Here is a 17,008-nt window from a genome sequence, read left to right on the forward strand (position 1 = left end):
GTAGGGGTCACTGTTTTCTTTGGAGTCCCCAAACAGTAATCTCATCCTCCTGGCCCTGGCTTGAGGTGGTAAGTTACTATTAGCTCCAAGTGACAGTCAAAGATGCCTCGCAGGAAGGTGAGAAAATATTTAGGTAATAGGAATACAACAGACCAAGGCCCAGAATAGGGAGAAAGGGATGCAAAGAGGCCGAGTGAGGAGAGAGGTTGAGCTCCTAATGAGGTGAGTTGTGAATGCTCCTCAGCAAAATTGTTGCCCAGAGTCTGGGTATAGGGAATCATCTGGCACCTATTTTAGAGGGGTGAAGGTAGTCCAGAGTCAACCTTTCCTAGGAACTTTAATGCCCACTAATCAAAGTGGCCCAGTATGCACAGCATGAGGGACACATTGGTTGGTAAAGGCTAGCAAGGTTTTAATTTATTAAAGGAAACTGTCCAACCCTTTGTGTAGCTGCTGCCTCTACCTTTTGGGGGTCCAGGTTAGGAATTGGATTTTTCCTAAAACAGTCTCTTCCCTGGCCTAGCCCAGGTGGAAATATAGACCTGTCATGAATAATGATAGAAGAGTTGGTACTTCAGCAGGTTGAGTTGCCTCTCCCCATACTGTGCCCTCTCCCTGTCATCAGTCCTCCACTGACTGCTGAGAGGAAAGGGATTGCTTCACATTTTGACAGATACAAGGATGGGGAGCTTGGGAGGGCCTGCAGGTTAAGCATTGGCCTGGGAAATCTATAAAAATCAGTGATGTTGTTTAAGGCCCCTTCCCTATTAATATGTGATATTCTTCCAGTCTATGATTATAGCAGCTTGACCCAAAAGGTGAGTTGTGGCTCAGCCTGTGATGAGTGTGACTATTAGGGAGGAGCTAGACCAAGGTAAGGCTGATTGGCTCAAGCTCTGAGTCCCTCCTTTCTTTAAGCACCTGTGTGTCTATGACAGTCATAAAAAGAAATAGAGAGGAAAGAAAAATGAGGAGGAAGTATAGGGGAAAGAAGGAGAAAGGGAAGAAGGAATCAGACTGTTAACCAACCAGATAATGGGGAGACATACTTGTAAACTAACAGCACCCACAGTTCTTGGGAAGTCATAGACTCTGAGGCTAAATAAGGCTCATTGTTCCATTTTACTCGCTGCCCTTCCTCTAGTCCCCTTCACCAGCACCTTCTAAGGTCAGATGGCAAGAAGCTCCTCAGCACACAGAGGTTTGGCTCTTGGGGATACAATAGCACCTTTTACAGTTGCTTCTAGTGGATGACTAACAGGCTTGGGCCAAGAGGTCCCAGGCTCCCCATCCCCCATGTGTTAGAAGATATAGGGAGAGGTTCCAAAAGTCAGGGGATAATCCCAAGCTTTCCTAGATCATTGAAAGAGAAGAACCCTGGCAAGTTTAAAGGCATTCATGAAGAGAATTTGATTAATGAGTTTGGAACACTTGGAGCTTTAGCTCCAAAGGGGTGGTCAGGTGGCTGAAATGCCGTGTGCACAGATTTGGGAACAAGTGTGCTGGTGGCAAAAATGTAAATGCTGAGCAGGGTGGGGTGAAGGAAAGGGGTTGGAGAGGAGCACAAAATCACAAGGAAGAGGCATTAGATTGGTTCCTCAGGGGTCGGGGAGCCCGGCAGCAGCTCCCCACTGGGGTCTGGGTCAGGGGCCAACATCTTGTCCTTGCTGGAATCCCTTTGCTCTTCCTTGAACATCCTTTGATGCATCAGAGGGACAAAGAAGAGGATTACAGCTCCAATTATTGGGGGCACACCAGCAAAGTAGAAGGCCACATGGTAGTCCCCAAAACAGTTTCGGAGGAGGCCTGAAACAGTTAAGAGAGAAAAATCAAGATCAGCTTTGCCCTACTGCCCAAAGGTGTTCTCTATCTCTTCTAGAGGCCATCACGATACCTATCCAGAGAATTTTGACATGAACTACCTTGACCCAAGGGATACTTCTACTTGTAAGAAATTAACCTCTATTACAAAAGCAGGTGACTCCTCTTAGGTACTGGAGCTGCAGGTCCTTGAGGCTAAGGCTTATTATGAAAGAAGCTAATGAAACGTATCTTAAAGTTCTCCATATGTGACTTTCATGAAGCTACAGCTAACTTCTAGTCACTTTGAGGTATGGAGTTAATTTAAAAGAGGAAAGCTAATTTAAAAGAACTCCACAGAATATGGTCAAGCCTTGTCTTGGTTCACAGTGATATAACCTTCCATCCCCAACTTGGGCTAGAGTGTTCTTGTGGAACAATTCAGCCAAGTTCCTATTTGTCCTTTCTCTTAAGTTTCCTTTTGCCCAAAGAGGAAGCTCTATGTGTATCCTTCCTTCAAGTTGCAGACATGGTTGGTCCCTCTGGGTTCCTCTAAGTTATGAATACTATGGCTGTGTTTGGCATGGGATGCTAGGCCTCTTCTGCTCACCTTCAGAAGCTAATGTTAGCCACCACATAGGAGGAATGAGCCCAGAAACACTACTGGGATCAGGGGCTGGGTAGAGGCTTCCCTCGCCCAGTGGGCAGTATGGCTGTGGCACAAAGGCCTGAGTGGAAGCTTTGCCACTGTTACACAGCATGACCAGTGACCTTAAGATATCTTGCACCGAATTTGTGTTCAAAGAATATTTGTTGAGTTAGCCCAGTTGGCCAGCCTAGGAAAAGCTAGCCCATTAATTAATATTTTCCATAAATCCAAAAGAAAGGAAATAAAGTTCTTTCTCCATTGGTTTTCCTTGTTTCCTATGTTTCCTGGGGTACCAACAATGCCATTCTTAGAGAGTGGAGAAACTGGGAGTTATGAAAGATAGAAAGCCAATACTTTGCTTGCTGCCTTCTGGAAGTGACCCTCACTAGACCAGTCCTGGGATGCTACCTTAATCAAATATCTTCTATAGGCTCAGTTCATAAGTCAGTAGAGGAGGAGAGGGGTGTCTTTAAGTCTTGATAAAACCAGGGCCCACCTTCTCTTTTCTTCCTGCCTAGCTACCTTGCAAATAATTACTTGCCTGTGAAGAAAAAGGAGGATACTAGATCAATAGAATGGTCAAGAAAGCCAAACCCATTTCTCTGTCTACCCGCTTGGAAACATGCATGCTGCCTACAATATAACTCCACTGAAACATATATACAGCCATGAATAGCTTATTACCCCAAATGAATTAATGCACATATACTGTGCTTAGTCTCTTTCACCAATAGTGGTATGGGGTTTCATGCACTCTGACAAGGCTGCTAAAACAGAGACTAAGAGGAGGGGAACTTTAAGTAGAAGTATTCAGGAAAGCGAGGACCCAGGGAAGACAGGCCTCCCCCACTCATACCCTCCTTGTAATATCAGCCTCACCTGCAATGGGGGGCCCAGCAATCATTGGCAGGGCCATCATGCCCAGGAGGTAGCCAATGGCCTGCGAGGCCTGCATTGGGCCCACCAGTTCAAATGCAATGGGGGCCATGATGGTGATGAAGAAGCCATCGCAAAGGCCCAGGAAGAGGCAGACAACGATGAGGCCTCCGAAGCCCCTGCACAGGGGAATCATCATGGACATCAGGCCCAAGAGCAGGAAGGAGATGACCTAGAGGAGCAAGGGCCTGAGGTCGGTCATGTTATGCTTGCCAGTTAAGACCACATAGCAAATCACACCTTTTTCAGAGCTTCATTCCTACCATTTATAAAATGGGGCAGCAGGGTGTCAACAGAGAGTGCAGTTGGACTAAATAGTTACTTATGCCCTTTCTAAGTCCTACATTAAAAGATTCAAAGTTTTTAAGAGAACTCCTATTTAACTGCAAGTCTATGTTGTTGCTGTCAATATGGTTGTTAGGTTCATCAGTTGGTTTTTAGAAAGGATAAGAAATGTCCTGGCCATGCCATCTGAGGAAATCTCTTGGTTGGGGGATTTTAGAACTTTTCCCAGACTGTTTTTGTGATATTTAGGCAGAATCTAGGAATAAGAAACCAGAAACCCCAGCTTCTTCTCTAGTAGATTCATGAACAACTGTAAGATAAAACTAGACCTACCTATCAATATATAAGCCATAATGGTTGGCAATTAAAAGTAAGTACCATTATATAACACAAAGGACCCAATTAACTGATTTTATTCTCCTTTAATTACTATCTATTATATCTAGCTGCCTCTTAACATCCTCAATGAGGCCCTGCCAAACAAGGTTTGGAAATTAAAAATATTGGAACTGAGAATCAGCCCCCAACAATTGGCTCAAAGTGAGGCTGATCTTCAGGTTGTCAGCATTTGCTTTTCAATAGACTGTCCAGGGACTTGACACCAGACACATGTACCAGTCTTCTCCAAAAGTAGGAACCACAAGGTCTAGTGGATGGCACTTCAGAACACTTGAAGCTATGTATACACTCCTTTCCTCTCCCAGTCCAGTACCCAGGTAGAAAGAAGGGGAGCAAAATCCTGTGATGGAGTATCTTGAGTAATTCAAGAGAAAGAAGTTTATATATTGTCTTGTGCTCTTAACCTGAGACAACAGCAGGATGAGTTTGGACAAGTCACTTTCCCTCTCTGGGCCTCAGTTCCTCATTTATGAAATGGGGTAGTTGATTGTTTCAGCTACAATGCTCTAAAATTGTTTGATATTACTCTAAGTGATAAAGTGGGTCAAGTAAGAGTGGAAAAGGAGAGAGAGAGAGTGGTGGATGGATAGAGGAAGTGGTCAGCAGAAGCACTGGCCCTAAGCCTAGTCCTGCTTCTGACTAATGCCTCTGCCTCCATTGGAACTCCATCTGCACAATAGAAAGCAAAAGCTGCTCAGACCCTACCTCTCTCCTAGGGACTGTGGTGACAACTGAGCTATATTGGCTAAACAAGGCTACTTACTGCCTCTCATCAAGGTAAAGTCCAGGCCCAGTGCTAGTTTACCCTGATTTTCACTAACCTTTGGCATCTTGGAGCTGCTGATACTTACAGGAAAGACATGCAGGGGTGTAATGTAGAAGAGGCTGGAAAAGCCACACATACTACCATGTAAATATATCCAGATAAGTCACTTGCTGATATTTGCACAGGAATTCAAAATTTCATAACTGGCTTATCTTAATTATAGGCTTTTGGTTTGACCTTGGTCAAGTTTTTTATCATCTCTGGGACTTGGCTTTGCCTTCCATCACTTAAAGTGGAATATGAAAAGGGCATAACATAGGAGTTCAGCTCTGCCACTACTGTCTAAGTCTTTTCCTCAATTTCTTCATCAGTATGAGAGATTGGACTGGATGAATCATAAGGGCACCCCTAGCTCTGACAAAGCATATTAACCAGTTCTGGCAAACCTAACACAGAGTTAAATACAACAGGAAACCTTGTCCAGGACATCTGATGGTATTTAGGAAAAGACTTGGGTCTGTCAGAAGACAAAGAAATCCCTGCTGTGAGTGTAATTAGGGCCCTTTGAAAATGATTTTAGGGCTTCCTCAGGAGAGTCAGAACTCGACCACTTCCTGATGGTGATAACATGTTTTCTGGGACTGCCATCAACCCTCCACAAGGTTTCACACTTAGGCACCTTCTAGTAAACCCAGCTACAGGATCAAAAAGCATGAACCACATCATAAAGGCAATATTGCTATAGACAAAGATAGACAGCTTGAACAGTAGTCTGTATTCCAACCAGACCAGAGCCTAGTTCACACAGAAAGTGGCCTCTTGAACATCCATGAGGCTACTTGCCACAATATGAAGCTATTTGTGTCACTGTCAGAAGGATTAAAAACTTGCATGGCTGTAACATTTTTTTTGACTTCTCAAAGCTGGGTCACACCTAGATTTTTTTAAATCCCCACCTGTGAGGTGAGATAGGAAAAACAATAATTATTCTCATTGCACAAATGAAGAAAGTGAGGTTTGGAGAAGGGGAGTGATCTGGCCTATTCTGGTACTTTTTTTGTGTGTCAATCAAGAGGATAGCATTCAGGCTCTGGCTGGGTAGCTCGGTTGGTTACAGCATCGTCCTGATACACCAAGGTTGCGCATTCGATCCCCAGTCAGGGCACATACAAGAATCAACCAATGAATAAGTAAGTGGAATAACAAATCTCTCTATCTTTTTTCCTCTCTCTCTAAAAGTCAATCAATAAATAAAAAAAGGAAGATGACATTTAACAGCTAGGGCTTGGTGCCAAGTATCTCTGGAAGTATAAGAGGTGATGGGCCTGTGCCTAACCTAGAGGAGAGGAGAGAGACACAGATGGGCCTAGAGGAGAGAGACACAGATGCCCAAGATCCTCCAAGAGAGTGAGGGTAGCTATGAGATCACTCCTCACTGGGGGCAACATCTAACTCCTGGCCTCACTTTCCCTCTTTCAGATGAGAGAGCCATTATTAATGTTTCTTTGAAAATGTTCTTTGAGGTTCCATTTATATTGTTCTCCATCTTGATGAAAGAGTCAGAACAAGGATGATTGTATTCATTTGAGAGCAAGGGAAACTGAGGGTCAGATAATTTTATTGACTTTCCCATGTTGTACAACAAGCTGGTGTCAGAGCTGAGGCCCAGGGTGCAACAATGACCCAACCTACCATTTTATCCTAAAAAATGGGGATAGCCTAATATCTGTGGCAAAGTGTTATTCCCCACAGTGGATAGGGTGGCCACACTCACCTGCAAGTAGATCTTCTTAAGTCCAGGAATGGAGTCACTGACACGGCCTGATACAAGGCGCCCGAGGCCTGAGGTAGCCCCAATACACACCAAGAGCACCCAGGTCTGCTTGATTTCCAAGAACTCCTCTTCCACATACTTCATCTGAAAAGCATATCACAGACACCCCCCCCCCCAGGACAGGAGAAAGAAGAGGAGCTGACTGATTAACTGTTGGCATATCCAGAACCCTCAACTGCTTACTTGTCTGGACCATGGCAAGAACTTCCTTCCTTCTAGCCCCAGCTCTGTGGCAAATTCCTTGGCTGCTTCTAAGAGCTTAAAAGGCTGCATATCCCCTGGCTCTCTAGATTCTGGGCTTTTTGAACAATAGCTGAGGGGAGTGGGTATCTCCAAGTCCTAGAAGGACAGAATACAGCCTTAACAACTGAGAAAATCAATGGTTCTTCTACAACCTCCCCATTCCCTGACTCAGAACTGACAGACGGGGGAAACAGTAGGTCACCAGGGGAGAAAGATCCACCAACTTTCGAGTAACACTTCTAAAAGTGTGTTTTAAGAAACATGAGGTCTATGGAAGATAACTGGACTACAAGTGACAGTTCTTTGACCATATAAATTGGGTGGATGCTGGTTAAACAAAGCTGAAGGATTTATTTACTGCTGGTATTTTTGGTACCCTTAAAAGATTGCTATACAATACGAAGCTGAAGAGATCTAATATACGTTATTCCTTAACAAAATTATTTGACCACAAAGACCAGCATTCCATAGAACACACTTTTAGAAAATCCTATCCTTGAGTCATCTGGGCCAGTCTCCTGAATTCTAGTGATGCTTATCTTCTCCTGAAAATCTATCTCAACTTATCTATGGGAGAAACCACAGGCATGGACCTTCCCCTAAGGAATTCCCCCTATTTCCCATTGAGATCTTCCCTCAACCTGTGCTCTTTTCCACTCTGAGTCTCTCCAACTACTGTTTGTCTTTTCCCCCCAAAGGTCTCAGTTCTTCCCTTTCAATGTCCATCACCCCTACCCTCTGTACTTCAGGCAGGTTAAGGGCAGATTCTTGGGACAAAATAGGGTATTCCTCACCAGGTGTACATAGGGAACGAAGTAGCCAAGGGCAGCAGCAGCAATCCCAAAGGCCCAGATGCGGTAGGTACGTTGGCGGAACACTCGCATGTTGAAGTACTTCCTGAGTTGAGCCAGAAAGCATTGGCAGAGGGTGTGGACACCTCTCTTGCTTGGGGTGTCTTGAGAGCTGGGCAGGAGGGGCCGGTAGGTGAGGGAAAGCAGCGTAAGAATAAACATGAAGGTACTCAGCACCTGGAAGGTTTGGGCAAGCTTTATCTTAGCCCCCAGCATTTTGATGAGAAGGGGGAAGGATATGGAGAAGATGCTACTCCCAGCAGACACTACACCATTGGCCAGACCCAGGCGACGTTGGAAGTAGTGGCCCAGGATGACGAGAGATGGCTGAAAGGCGAAGGAACAGCCACAACCAAAGAGAATCCCATAGGTGAAGTAACGCAGGCTTAGTGAGCTGTGGGAGAAACACCAAGAGCTATCCTCAGTAGCCTGACCAGCAAATCCACCTGCCCCTTTCCCTTCACCCTCGTGAGACCTGCATGCCCCCACCATTAACCCACAGCCCCACTTAACACTGACCCTCAGAACAAAGGACAGGACCTTTTGGTCCTCATTTTGCAGGTGGGGAGACAGACGTTCAGAGAAGTAAAGTAATTTACCCAAAGTAGCATAATGGGGTCAGAAAAGCTTGGACTTGACTCCAGATCTGTGTGATTCTATTTTTAGTCATAACACCCAATCAAAGATGATTGTTCAAAACAAAGTCAGAAACAGCCTATGCAAAGGCTGGATGATGGGGCTACAAGGAATGTCAGGGACTTAAAACAGTTTTACCTACTGCTCACCTAGACAGCGTGGTAGGCTGGTAGCCAAAGCTTTATCCAAAGTAACAACAAAGGTCTGTAAGGACCCAATATCCTGGAAGGTTGAGACCCAACATAGGACTCTTCAGTGTCTTTCTCCATGCTCAGAGCCCTTAATATTTCAGAGAATAGCTGGTGGCCTTCTGAGAGACAGCCCATCCCCAATCCTGCCCAAAGTCTGAATATCCCAAGACCCTTTACTCCAGGCCCTAGATGATCTGCATGGGGATCCTGAGGTAAAAAGTCCCTTTAATTTTCAGAGCCTGGCTCCTGTTTCTAGACATAGTATACATTAGCTTCCCAGAGTAGCCTGGCTGCTTGATGGGAAATGGAGCCTCAAAAAAGTTATGGGTCTCACAAAGTAAGACACGTTCTGACTTAAAATTCTTAAGCCCTGTGATGGTCATAAGCCTCTGTCAGCAGGGAAAAGGCCATGTGATGGTCATAAGCCTCTGTAAGCAGTGAAGTTTAGCTTGGCTAGCTATCTACCCCCCACCCCCAGATATTGGCACAACCTAGTGAGGAATCTTGTCAGTTTTTTTAGCCTCCACATATTGTACAATAGTTTTTATCTGACAATTTAATTACCTAATACGGTATTCTCCATGGTCATGACATCCCCATGGATGTCAATCCTTATACTAAAGGACTGTGCCTATGCTGTAGAGATGATGTGGTGTTAGCATGCATGATTCCAACCACATCTATTATTACCAATGTTTTCCATCTGTTTGCATTCACCAGATATGAACAAGGGATTTGATTTCAAAAGGGTTGCCTCCACTTGGAATATATAGCTAAGCCAACTGCTCCTCTTTTGTCATATTCCTTGAGTCCTGCTTCCATGAGATTCTAGGGACTCATTGGGATGGTCTGGGCCAGGGGTCTTGTCTAAGGGACAGGAGTTAGACCTTCAGAATGAAGGACAATGGAGGCAAAGCATGAGGTTCAGTCCAGGATGCTATGTGATAGATCTATTTCTAGCTGTGCCCAAGGCAGGAGGCCCTAAATAAGCTTGCCAAGTCCTCCCCAGCCCTGCCTGCATTCCTCTCCACCTCACACCATCCAAAGGAACTTTGAGCCCTAATTCAGACAACAGGAAGAATGACTTGGAGCCCTAGCCACAAACAGAACCATTTTTCCACTGGATATGAAACCATCCAGAATATTTCTTGGATATGAAGATGTTCTTACAGAAAAGGCAAATGGGTTGGGGGAGAGGCTTAGGGGCTGGAGAACAGAATGCCTACTCCAATGTGCCTAAAGAAGAGTGCCAGAAGAAAACACATCTGAGCTCCTTCCCCTTCTGTAACAGCTTATGTGAATTGGAAGGGAAATGGGATCCGTATGTTGCTAATTTGTTTACACTTTGCTATGCTCAGCCTTAAAAAAACAGGCCTCTGTTGTGTAGTGCTGAGACTGGAGTTGCTTCTGAGGCCTCAGCTCTTCCTCACAAGGAGCCAAACACCAGCTTGTTGAGGGCAAATGAGGCCAACCACTAGAGCGGTTCCAAAAGGGCTTTGAGCTGCCTCTCTGGGAGGGATGAGCAGGTTCCAGGTAGGACATGATTTCCCCCTCTGTCTGAACTAGATGGGATGGAGCCAAGAAACCATTGCAGGACAGATCCAAGCTCTGCTGCAGGGTAGGCTGGACAGCCAGAAATACTTAGGTCATTAAGCTGGCTCATCCTCAAAGGGCCCAATTGTGGCAGAACAGGATTATCATTCTTTGATGTGAGTGGAACCCTAGGCCTAGAGAACATAACCATGATCCTACTCTGGGGAGCCAAGCTCAGAAAGCAAATCTCTAAGTTAACTGTATCTTCAGGACAGCATCTTCCTACACAAGCTCAGCAGATTGCAAGTAGGAGGTACAATAACTTCCAAAGTGGCTTTGGCAGAAAGTTGATGAAATTCTTTAGGAATCCCATATTTCTCAGTCTGTGGTGGAGGGTTTTCACTTCTCCTCTCAACTACAGATATGCTTCTGCAGGGCTCGTAGAAAGGAAATAGAAAATGAACCTGTAGTTTGCTCCTTGACTGACACTACTAAGTTCTTCCAATGGAACCAGTGGGACAAAATTTTACTCTAACTTCGGCCTAGCTGGGTAGCTGGGTGCTGGGTTTGTACCTCAGTGGGGGATGCTGCTAAATATTCATTTTTATGCCCAAGACATGAATCTTATCTGTTCCAAACTGTCTATGCACTTGCAGCCAAAATATCTTGAAAGGGGCCAGAAATGCTAAACAGTCTTGGGCTCAACTGACCTCTTTTTCAGTATATGATTCCCTCAGGAATCCTATAATGATAGGTGTCCACATGAGCTTTCTCTAAAAGCTCATTCACAAGAAGGCTGATGAGGTCATGAGATATGTGGTACACTGAAGAAGAATAAAATGGAAGAGCTGGAAGAGACGTGAAAACACCATCTGGTCTAATCCTCTCATGTTACAGATATAGAAATTGAGGACCAGAGAGAGGAATGGTACTCATCAATTGTTCCATAGCCATTCAGTGGCCAAAACCAGACATGGGCCCACCTGTAGGAACTCCCAAACTTAGACTACTCCCACCACTTTTGAACTCTTAGGTCCTCTTTGGGGATATTCCCTATCAGTGGGCACAGGGGACCCTGCCTAGATGAGTCCTATTGGACAATAAGGACCCAACATGGAAAGGACCATAGGATAGTCTGCAATGAGAAAAGTGTCCCTAATTGAAGTCCAGAGAGAAGCCAACCCTTAGGCTTGGGCAATTGTCCAGCAACTCCTAATCTTACCTGGTGAAAGAGCTGGTATGGAGGCCAATGAAAGCGACGGCAGCCCCTGCAGTTGCTGTGATTCGGCAGCCCAAACGATCAGTAAATATACTCACAATGGGAGAACAGAAGAAGATCATGCCCATTGAGAGGGCTCCTACCCATGCTGCAGAAAAAACAAGTACAAAGATACCTTAGCTTAATGTGGTACCTGGTAGTATGACTGGTATCTCAAGTCTTCTTCCCTGACCTTACACAGGGAGCATTGCATTGGCCTGCACTGCAAGCCAGCCACTCCCTAGTGGCCAGAGAGATTAGGTGATTTTCAAAGTACCTATAGCAGAGCAATGTGAGAACTAAGAGTCTAGTTTATAAATACACCCAGAACTTCAGAGCTGGGGCAGGGCTTAAAGATCTATGATGAAACATAACTAGCCACCACACAGTTGTATATTTCTCAGCCTCTTTAGCAGTTTAGCTGTTTATCATGATTATGTGACTGAATTCTGACCAATAGAATGTGGGTACAAGTTATACAGACCACTTCCAGGCCTGAACCATAAAAAAGTCCCATCAGGTTTTTGCTTTCTGGTAGGCTACAACTGAAGAGTGGGTCCTTGAATAACTATGTTGAGCAAACTTCTTCCTCCCTCTCGAATATGGAATCCCTGCACTGAATGTTTCATAAGAAAAAGATAAATTTCTTGTCCTTTAAGCCGCTAAGTTTATTTTATTATTATAACCACTTTTTAATTTTTTATAGAATTTATTGGGGATGACAGTGGTTAATAAAATTATTTAGGTTTCAACTGTACAATCCCATAATACATCATCTGTATATTGTATTATATGTTCACTACCCCAAATCAAGTCTCCTTCCATCACCATTTATCTCCCTTTACTGTCTTCTACCTCCTGCCACCCCTCTTTCCCTCTGGTAATCACCATACTGTTGTCTGTGTCTATGAGTTTGTTTTTCTTTGTTTAATCCCATCACCTTTTTCACCTAACCCCTTAATCCCCTCTCCTTTGACAGCAGTCAGTCTATTCTCTGTATCTATGAGTCTGTTTCTATTTTGTTTATTAGTTTATTTTGTTCATTAGACTCTACATATGAGTGAAATCATATGGTATTTGTCTTTCTCTGATTGGCTTATTTTGTTTAGGATAATACTCTCCAGGTCTAACCATGCTGTCTCAAAGGGTAAGCTTTCCTTCTTTTTATGGGCAAGCAGTATTCCATTGTGTAGCTGTACCACAGCTTTTTTATCCACTCAGTTTTTAATTACCATTTGTTACAGCAGTTAAAGCAACAAAAACTAAAACAAAGATATCCCTCCACTACCATTTTACTGATAAAGAAACAGGTCCAATAATATGAATGGACTTAACAAAGATCACACAGCAAGTTAGTGGCAGAGTTGATACCCAAACCCAACTCTTTGTATTTCTAGTCCAAAGTTAATTGTGTTATTACACTGAGTGGCCAGATTATTATGATCTCTGAATGCATAATAATCTGGCCACTCAGTGTATTTGTATCTCAAATGGGTACCAAAAGTATTCTAGACTTTTGCTGGAGATCAACCACCTATTTGCCCTAAGCTTTCTCTCAGCCAGTGCAAAGGGGAAAACTGATCAGGTGCACGATTTATAGTATCTTTGATATCAAATAAATGAGGTACTTAAGAGAAGTACACTGAGTGGCCAGATTATTATGCATTCAGAGGTCATAATAATCTGGCCACTCAGTGTATATATCTTATATTGGGTTTATCTTTCACTGGATGTGTGCAAGCAGAGGCTAGATATAAAACAAGGTATTCAAGCATTGGGGTAATATTTTGACTTTCCAACATTTTAGGCTCTTCCAGGGTTGCTAAGCCAGATCTATCACCTTTGGCACTCAGCTACTTCACTTCAGCTCCAAGAATCATGGGCATTAATTAAGCCTTCAAGAGGTAAAGCTCATCTTGGCATAATAATCTGGCCAGTCAGTGTATATCCTATATAATAAAAGGCTAATATGCAAATTTTCCCCTTGACCAGGAGTTCGACCAGCCAACCGCCCATGTCCCCTCCTCCTGGCCAGGCTGGCTGGACCCCACCCATGTACGAATTCATGCACTGGGCCTCTAATTTTATATATATATATATATATATATATATATATATATATATATATATATCCTATCTAATAAAATAGAAACATGCAAATTGACTGCATCTCCACTACGCCCACAAGCCATGCCCACCAGCCAATCAGGAGCGAGTATGCAAATTAACCCAACCAAGATGGCGGCAGCCACAGAACTGGAGCAAGCAGGAGGCTTGGGTTTCCCCCGGTGATGGAGGAAGCCAAGCTTTCTGCCCGCCCTGGCCTCCACTCAAGGCTACAAAGTTTCAATTATAGAAGATAAATAAATCCCAGATACCTGCTTCCAGCCTATGCTTGTGTCACCGGGGGGCGTGGCCGGCCTGCAAACCACCACAGGCCCCTCACCCAGGCTGCCCCATGCCCCCAGGGAACCCCCACCCTGATCCAGGACACCCTTCAGGGCAAACCAGACAGTCCCACCTGTGTACCAGGCCTCTATCCTATCTAATAAAATAGTAATATGCAAATTGACTGTCACTCCAACACACAAGATGGCTGCCCCCATGTGGACACAAGATGGCTGTCATAAGATGGCCATCAGGGGAGGGCATTTGGGAGGGAGGAGGCCTGCAAGGGAGGGCAGTTGGGGGTGATCAAGCCTGCAGGGAAGGGAAGTTGTGGGGGGACCCAGGCCTGCAGGGGAGAGCAGTTGGGGGGACGAGGCCTGCAGGGGAGGGCAATTGAGGGGGACCAGGCCTGCAGGACAGGGCAGTTAGGGGTTACCAGGCTGGAAGGGGGGGGCAGTTAGGAGTGACCAGGCTGGCAGGGGAGGGCAGTTAAGGGCAATGGGGCTGGCAGGGGAGCAGTTAGGCATCAATCAGGCTGGCAGGGGAGTGGTTAGGGGGTGATCAGGCTGGCAGGCAAAAGCTGTTAGGGGCAATCAGGAAGGCAGGCAGGCGAGCAGTTGGGTGCCAGCAGTCCTGGGTTGTGAGAGGGATGTCCCAGATTGGAGAGGGTGCAGGCTGGGCTGAGGGACACACACCCCCATGCACGAATTTTGTGCACTGGGCCTCTAGTGCGCGCACACACACACACACACACACACTGAGTGGGCCAGATTATTATGCATTCAGAGATGATAATAATCTGGCCACTCAGTGTATATATATATTTGAAAAGCATCATTGAGTATCACCTGAGCAGTGCACCAGGCCAGCTTCTGGCTCTCTTCAATTGTGGAGGCTGAAGTGCTCCAGAGAAGTGCAATCTGAGTGAGATCAGAGCTAGCCCATTGCCTGTGTCACTTACTTCAGTGCCTAAAAGCTTGTTCAGATCCCCAATGGGAAAATTTGCTTTGCTGGGGTGCCATCTTGAGCCATAACTGCCTGGTTCCCAAAGTACTGTCCTGGGACAGCAGGGGGACCTGAACTCTCATCACAAATTTACTTCTTATCTTGTAATTTTATTTTTCATCAGCCATGGGGCTTTTAGCAAGTCACACAGCACTTCTCAAGTCTTATCATCTGTAAAATGGGGATTAAAATTCCTGATGGGCCTTCCTCAAAGATTTTTTAATGATCAGCACATGTAGTCATATGTATAAGAGAGCTTTGTAAATAGTAATAATCACATCATATACAAAATTAATGCAAATGGATCACAGACTTAAATGTAAAACTTAAAACTAAAAACCTTCTAAAAGAAAGTATAGGAGAAAATCTTTCTGATCTTTAGTTATGCAAAAATTTCATAGATATTTACAAAAGTAATATTTATAAAAGAAAAAATTGATACATTAGACTTCAAAATTCAAAACTTCTGCTCTTCAAAAAAAACGGTTATGAAAATGAAAAGACAAGCCACAGACTGGGAAAAATATTTACAACACAAACATCTGATAAAAGACGTATTCAGAATCCAACTGTGAATTGACTCTCACAACTCAATAAGAAGAAAAACAATCCAATTTAAAACGGGCAAAATATTTGAACGGACATTACCATGAACACACAAAGACACAATATGAGTGGCAATTAAGCACATGAAAATATCCTCAATGTCATTAATAATTCAAGAAATGCATATTAAAATAACAATGGGATACCATCTACAACCTGCTAAAAAGGCTCTTTAAGAATAGGCAATACCTAGTACTAGTGAGGATGCAGAGGAACTGGAATTCTCATACACTGCTGATGGAAATGTAAAATGTTATACCTACTTTGGAAAACAGTTTGGCAGCTTCTTATAAAGTTAAACATACAATTACCATATGACCCTGAAATCCCAGTCCTAAGTATTTACCCAAGATAAAGAAAAACTTTGTTCACACAAAAACCTGTACCTAGATGTTCATAGCAGTTTTTTCTTCCATAACAGCCAAACCTGGTAATAACTCAAAATATACTTTAACTTGTGAATGGATAAACAAGTGGATATACATTATTACAATGGAATATAACTCTATAATACACAAGAATGAACTATTGTTATAGGCAACAACCTGGACAACTTTCAAAGGCATTATGCCAAGTGAAAGATGCAAACACAAATTCTGGAAAAGGCAAAACTGGTACAGATAATGGATACCAGGAGGAAGGTTTGGGGAGAGGATTCATTACAGAGGTGCATAAGGGAACTTTTTAGAGTGATGAAATGTTGTATGCCTTAAATGTAGTGGTGCTATTCATGTGTCAAAATTCATAGAACTGAGCATATTAAAAAAGTGAGTATTACTGCATGTAATATTCAATAAATCTGTTGTTATAAAAATCTCTTCCTGTAGTAAGGCAGGAAATGCCAGTGACAGATCTCATCTTTGATGCATGTGTTTTTATTCTGGCTGGATTTTAAAAAAATAGTTCAAGTGCATTATCAAATAAGTAAAAAATATTTAAATTCAATAAATTATCTTACTGACATTTCATCAACTAGAACTCACCATTATTTGGTCCTTCTGAATACAACAAAACACATTGCAATGAAAACTGATAATTGGGGTTGAAGGTATTTTTTGTACAAAGAAAGTTGAAATTATATTTGGTGTTAGCATTTTTTGTTAATGGCATGTATCCATCATTATGGCACCATAAAGAATATTTTCACTGCCCTAAGAATCTTATGCTTCACCTATTCACTCTCCCATCCACCCCACTTCTGACAACCATTTATCTTCTTATCGTTTCCATAGTTTTGCCTTTCCCAGAATTTATACAGTTGGAATTACAGAATGTGTAGCTTTTTCAGATTGGCTTCTTTCATCTTTTAATATGCATTTAAGGTTCCCATATGTGTTTTCTTGGTTTGATAGCTCATTTTTAGCACTGAATAATATTCAATTATCTGGGTGTACCACTATTTATTGATTGATTCACCTACTGAAAGACATCTTGGTTGCTTCCATGTTTTGATAATTATGAATAAATCTGCTATAAATATCTGTGTGCAAATCCTTGTATAGATATAATTTTTTTCACTCATTTGGTTAAATACCAAGAGGCAAAATTGCTAAGTTGTATATTTAGTTTTGTAAGAAACTGCCAAACTATCTTTCAAAGTGGCTGTACCATCTTTCATTCCCTCTAGC

At 43.4% G+C, this 17,008-nt stretch overlaps 1 protein-coding gene across 3 annotated transcripts in view; it reads right to left on the minus strand.

Moving 5' to 3' along the window:
• Positions 1-1,395: 1,395 nt before the first annotated feature.
• The window catches only part of SLC16A2 (solute carrier family 16 member 2), a 212,681-nt gene continuing 197,068 nt past the window's right edge, over positions 1,396-17,008 (minus strand). For 2 of the 3 annotated variants that reach the window (XM_079765954.1, XM_079765953.1), the window contains 5 exons: positions 11,346-11,490; positions 7,707-8,157; positions 6,610-6,753; positions 3,329-3,557; positions 1,396-1,806 (listed from right to left, as the gene is read on the minus strand). In XM_079765954.1, the coding sequence (XP_079622080.1) occupies positions 1,586-1,806; positions 3,329-3,557; positions 6,610-6,753; positions 7,707-8,157; positions 11,346-11,490 (1,190 nt within the window). In that variant the 3' untranslated portion in view covers positions 1,396-1,585. The remainder of the gene's footprint in view (positions 1,807-3,328; positions 3,558-6,609; positions 6,754-7,706; positions 8,158-11,345; positions 11,491-17,008) is intronic. The other variant, XM_079765955.1, reaches the window with a different exon arrangement.

This window comes from Cnephaeus nilssonii, assembly GCF_951640355.1.
Source record: "Cnephaeus nilssonii genome assembly, chromosome: X".
In the NCBI taxonomy this organism is placed as follows: Eukaryota; Metazoa; Chordata; class Mammalia; order Chiroptera; family Vespertilionidae; genus Cnephaeus; species Cnephaeus nilssonii.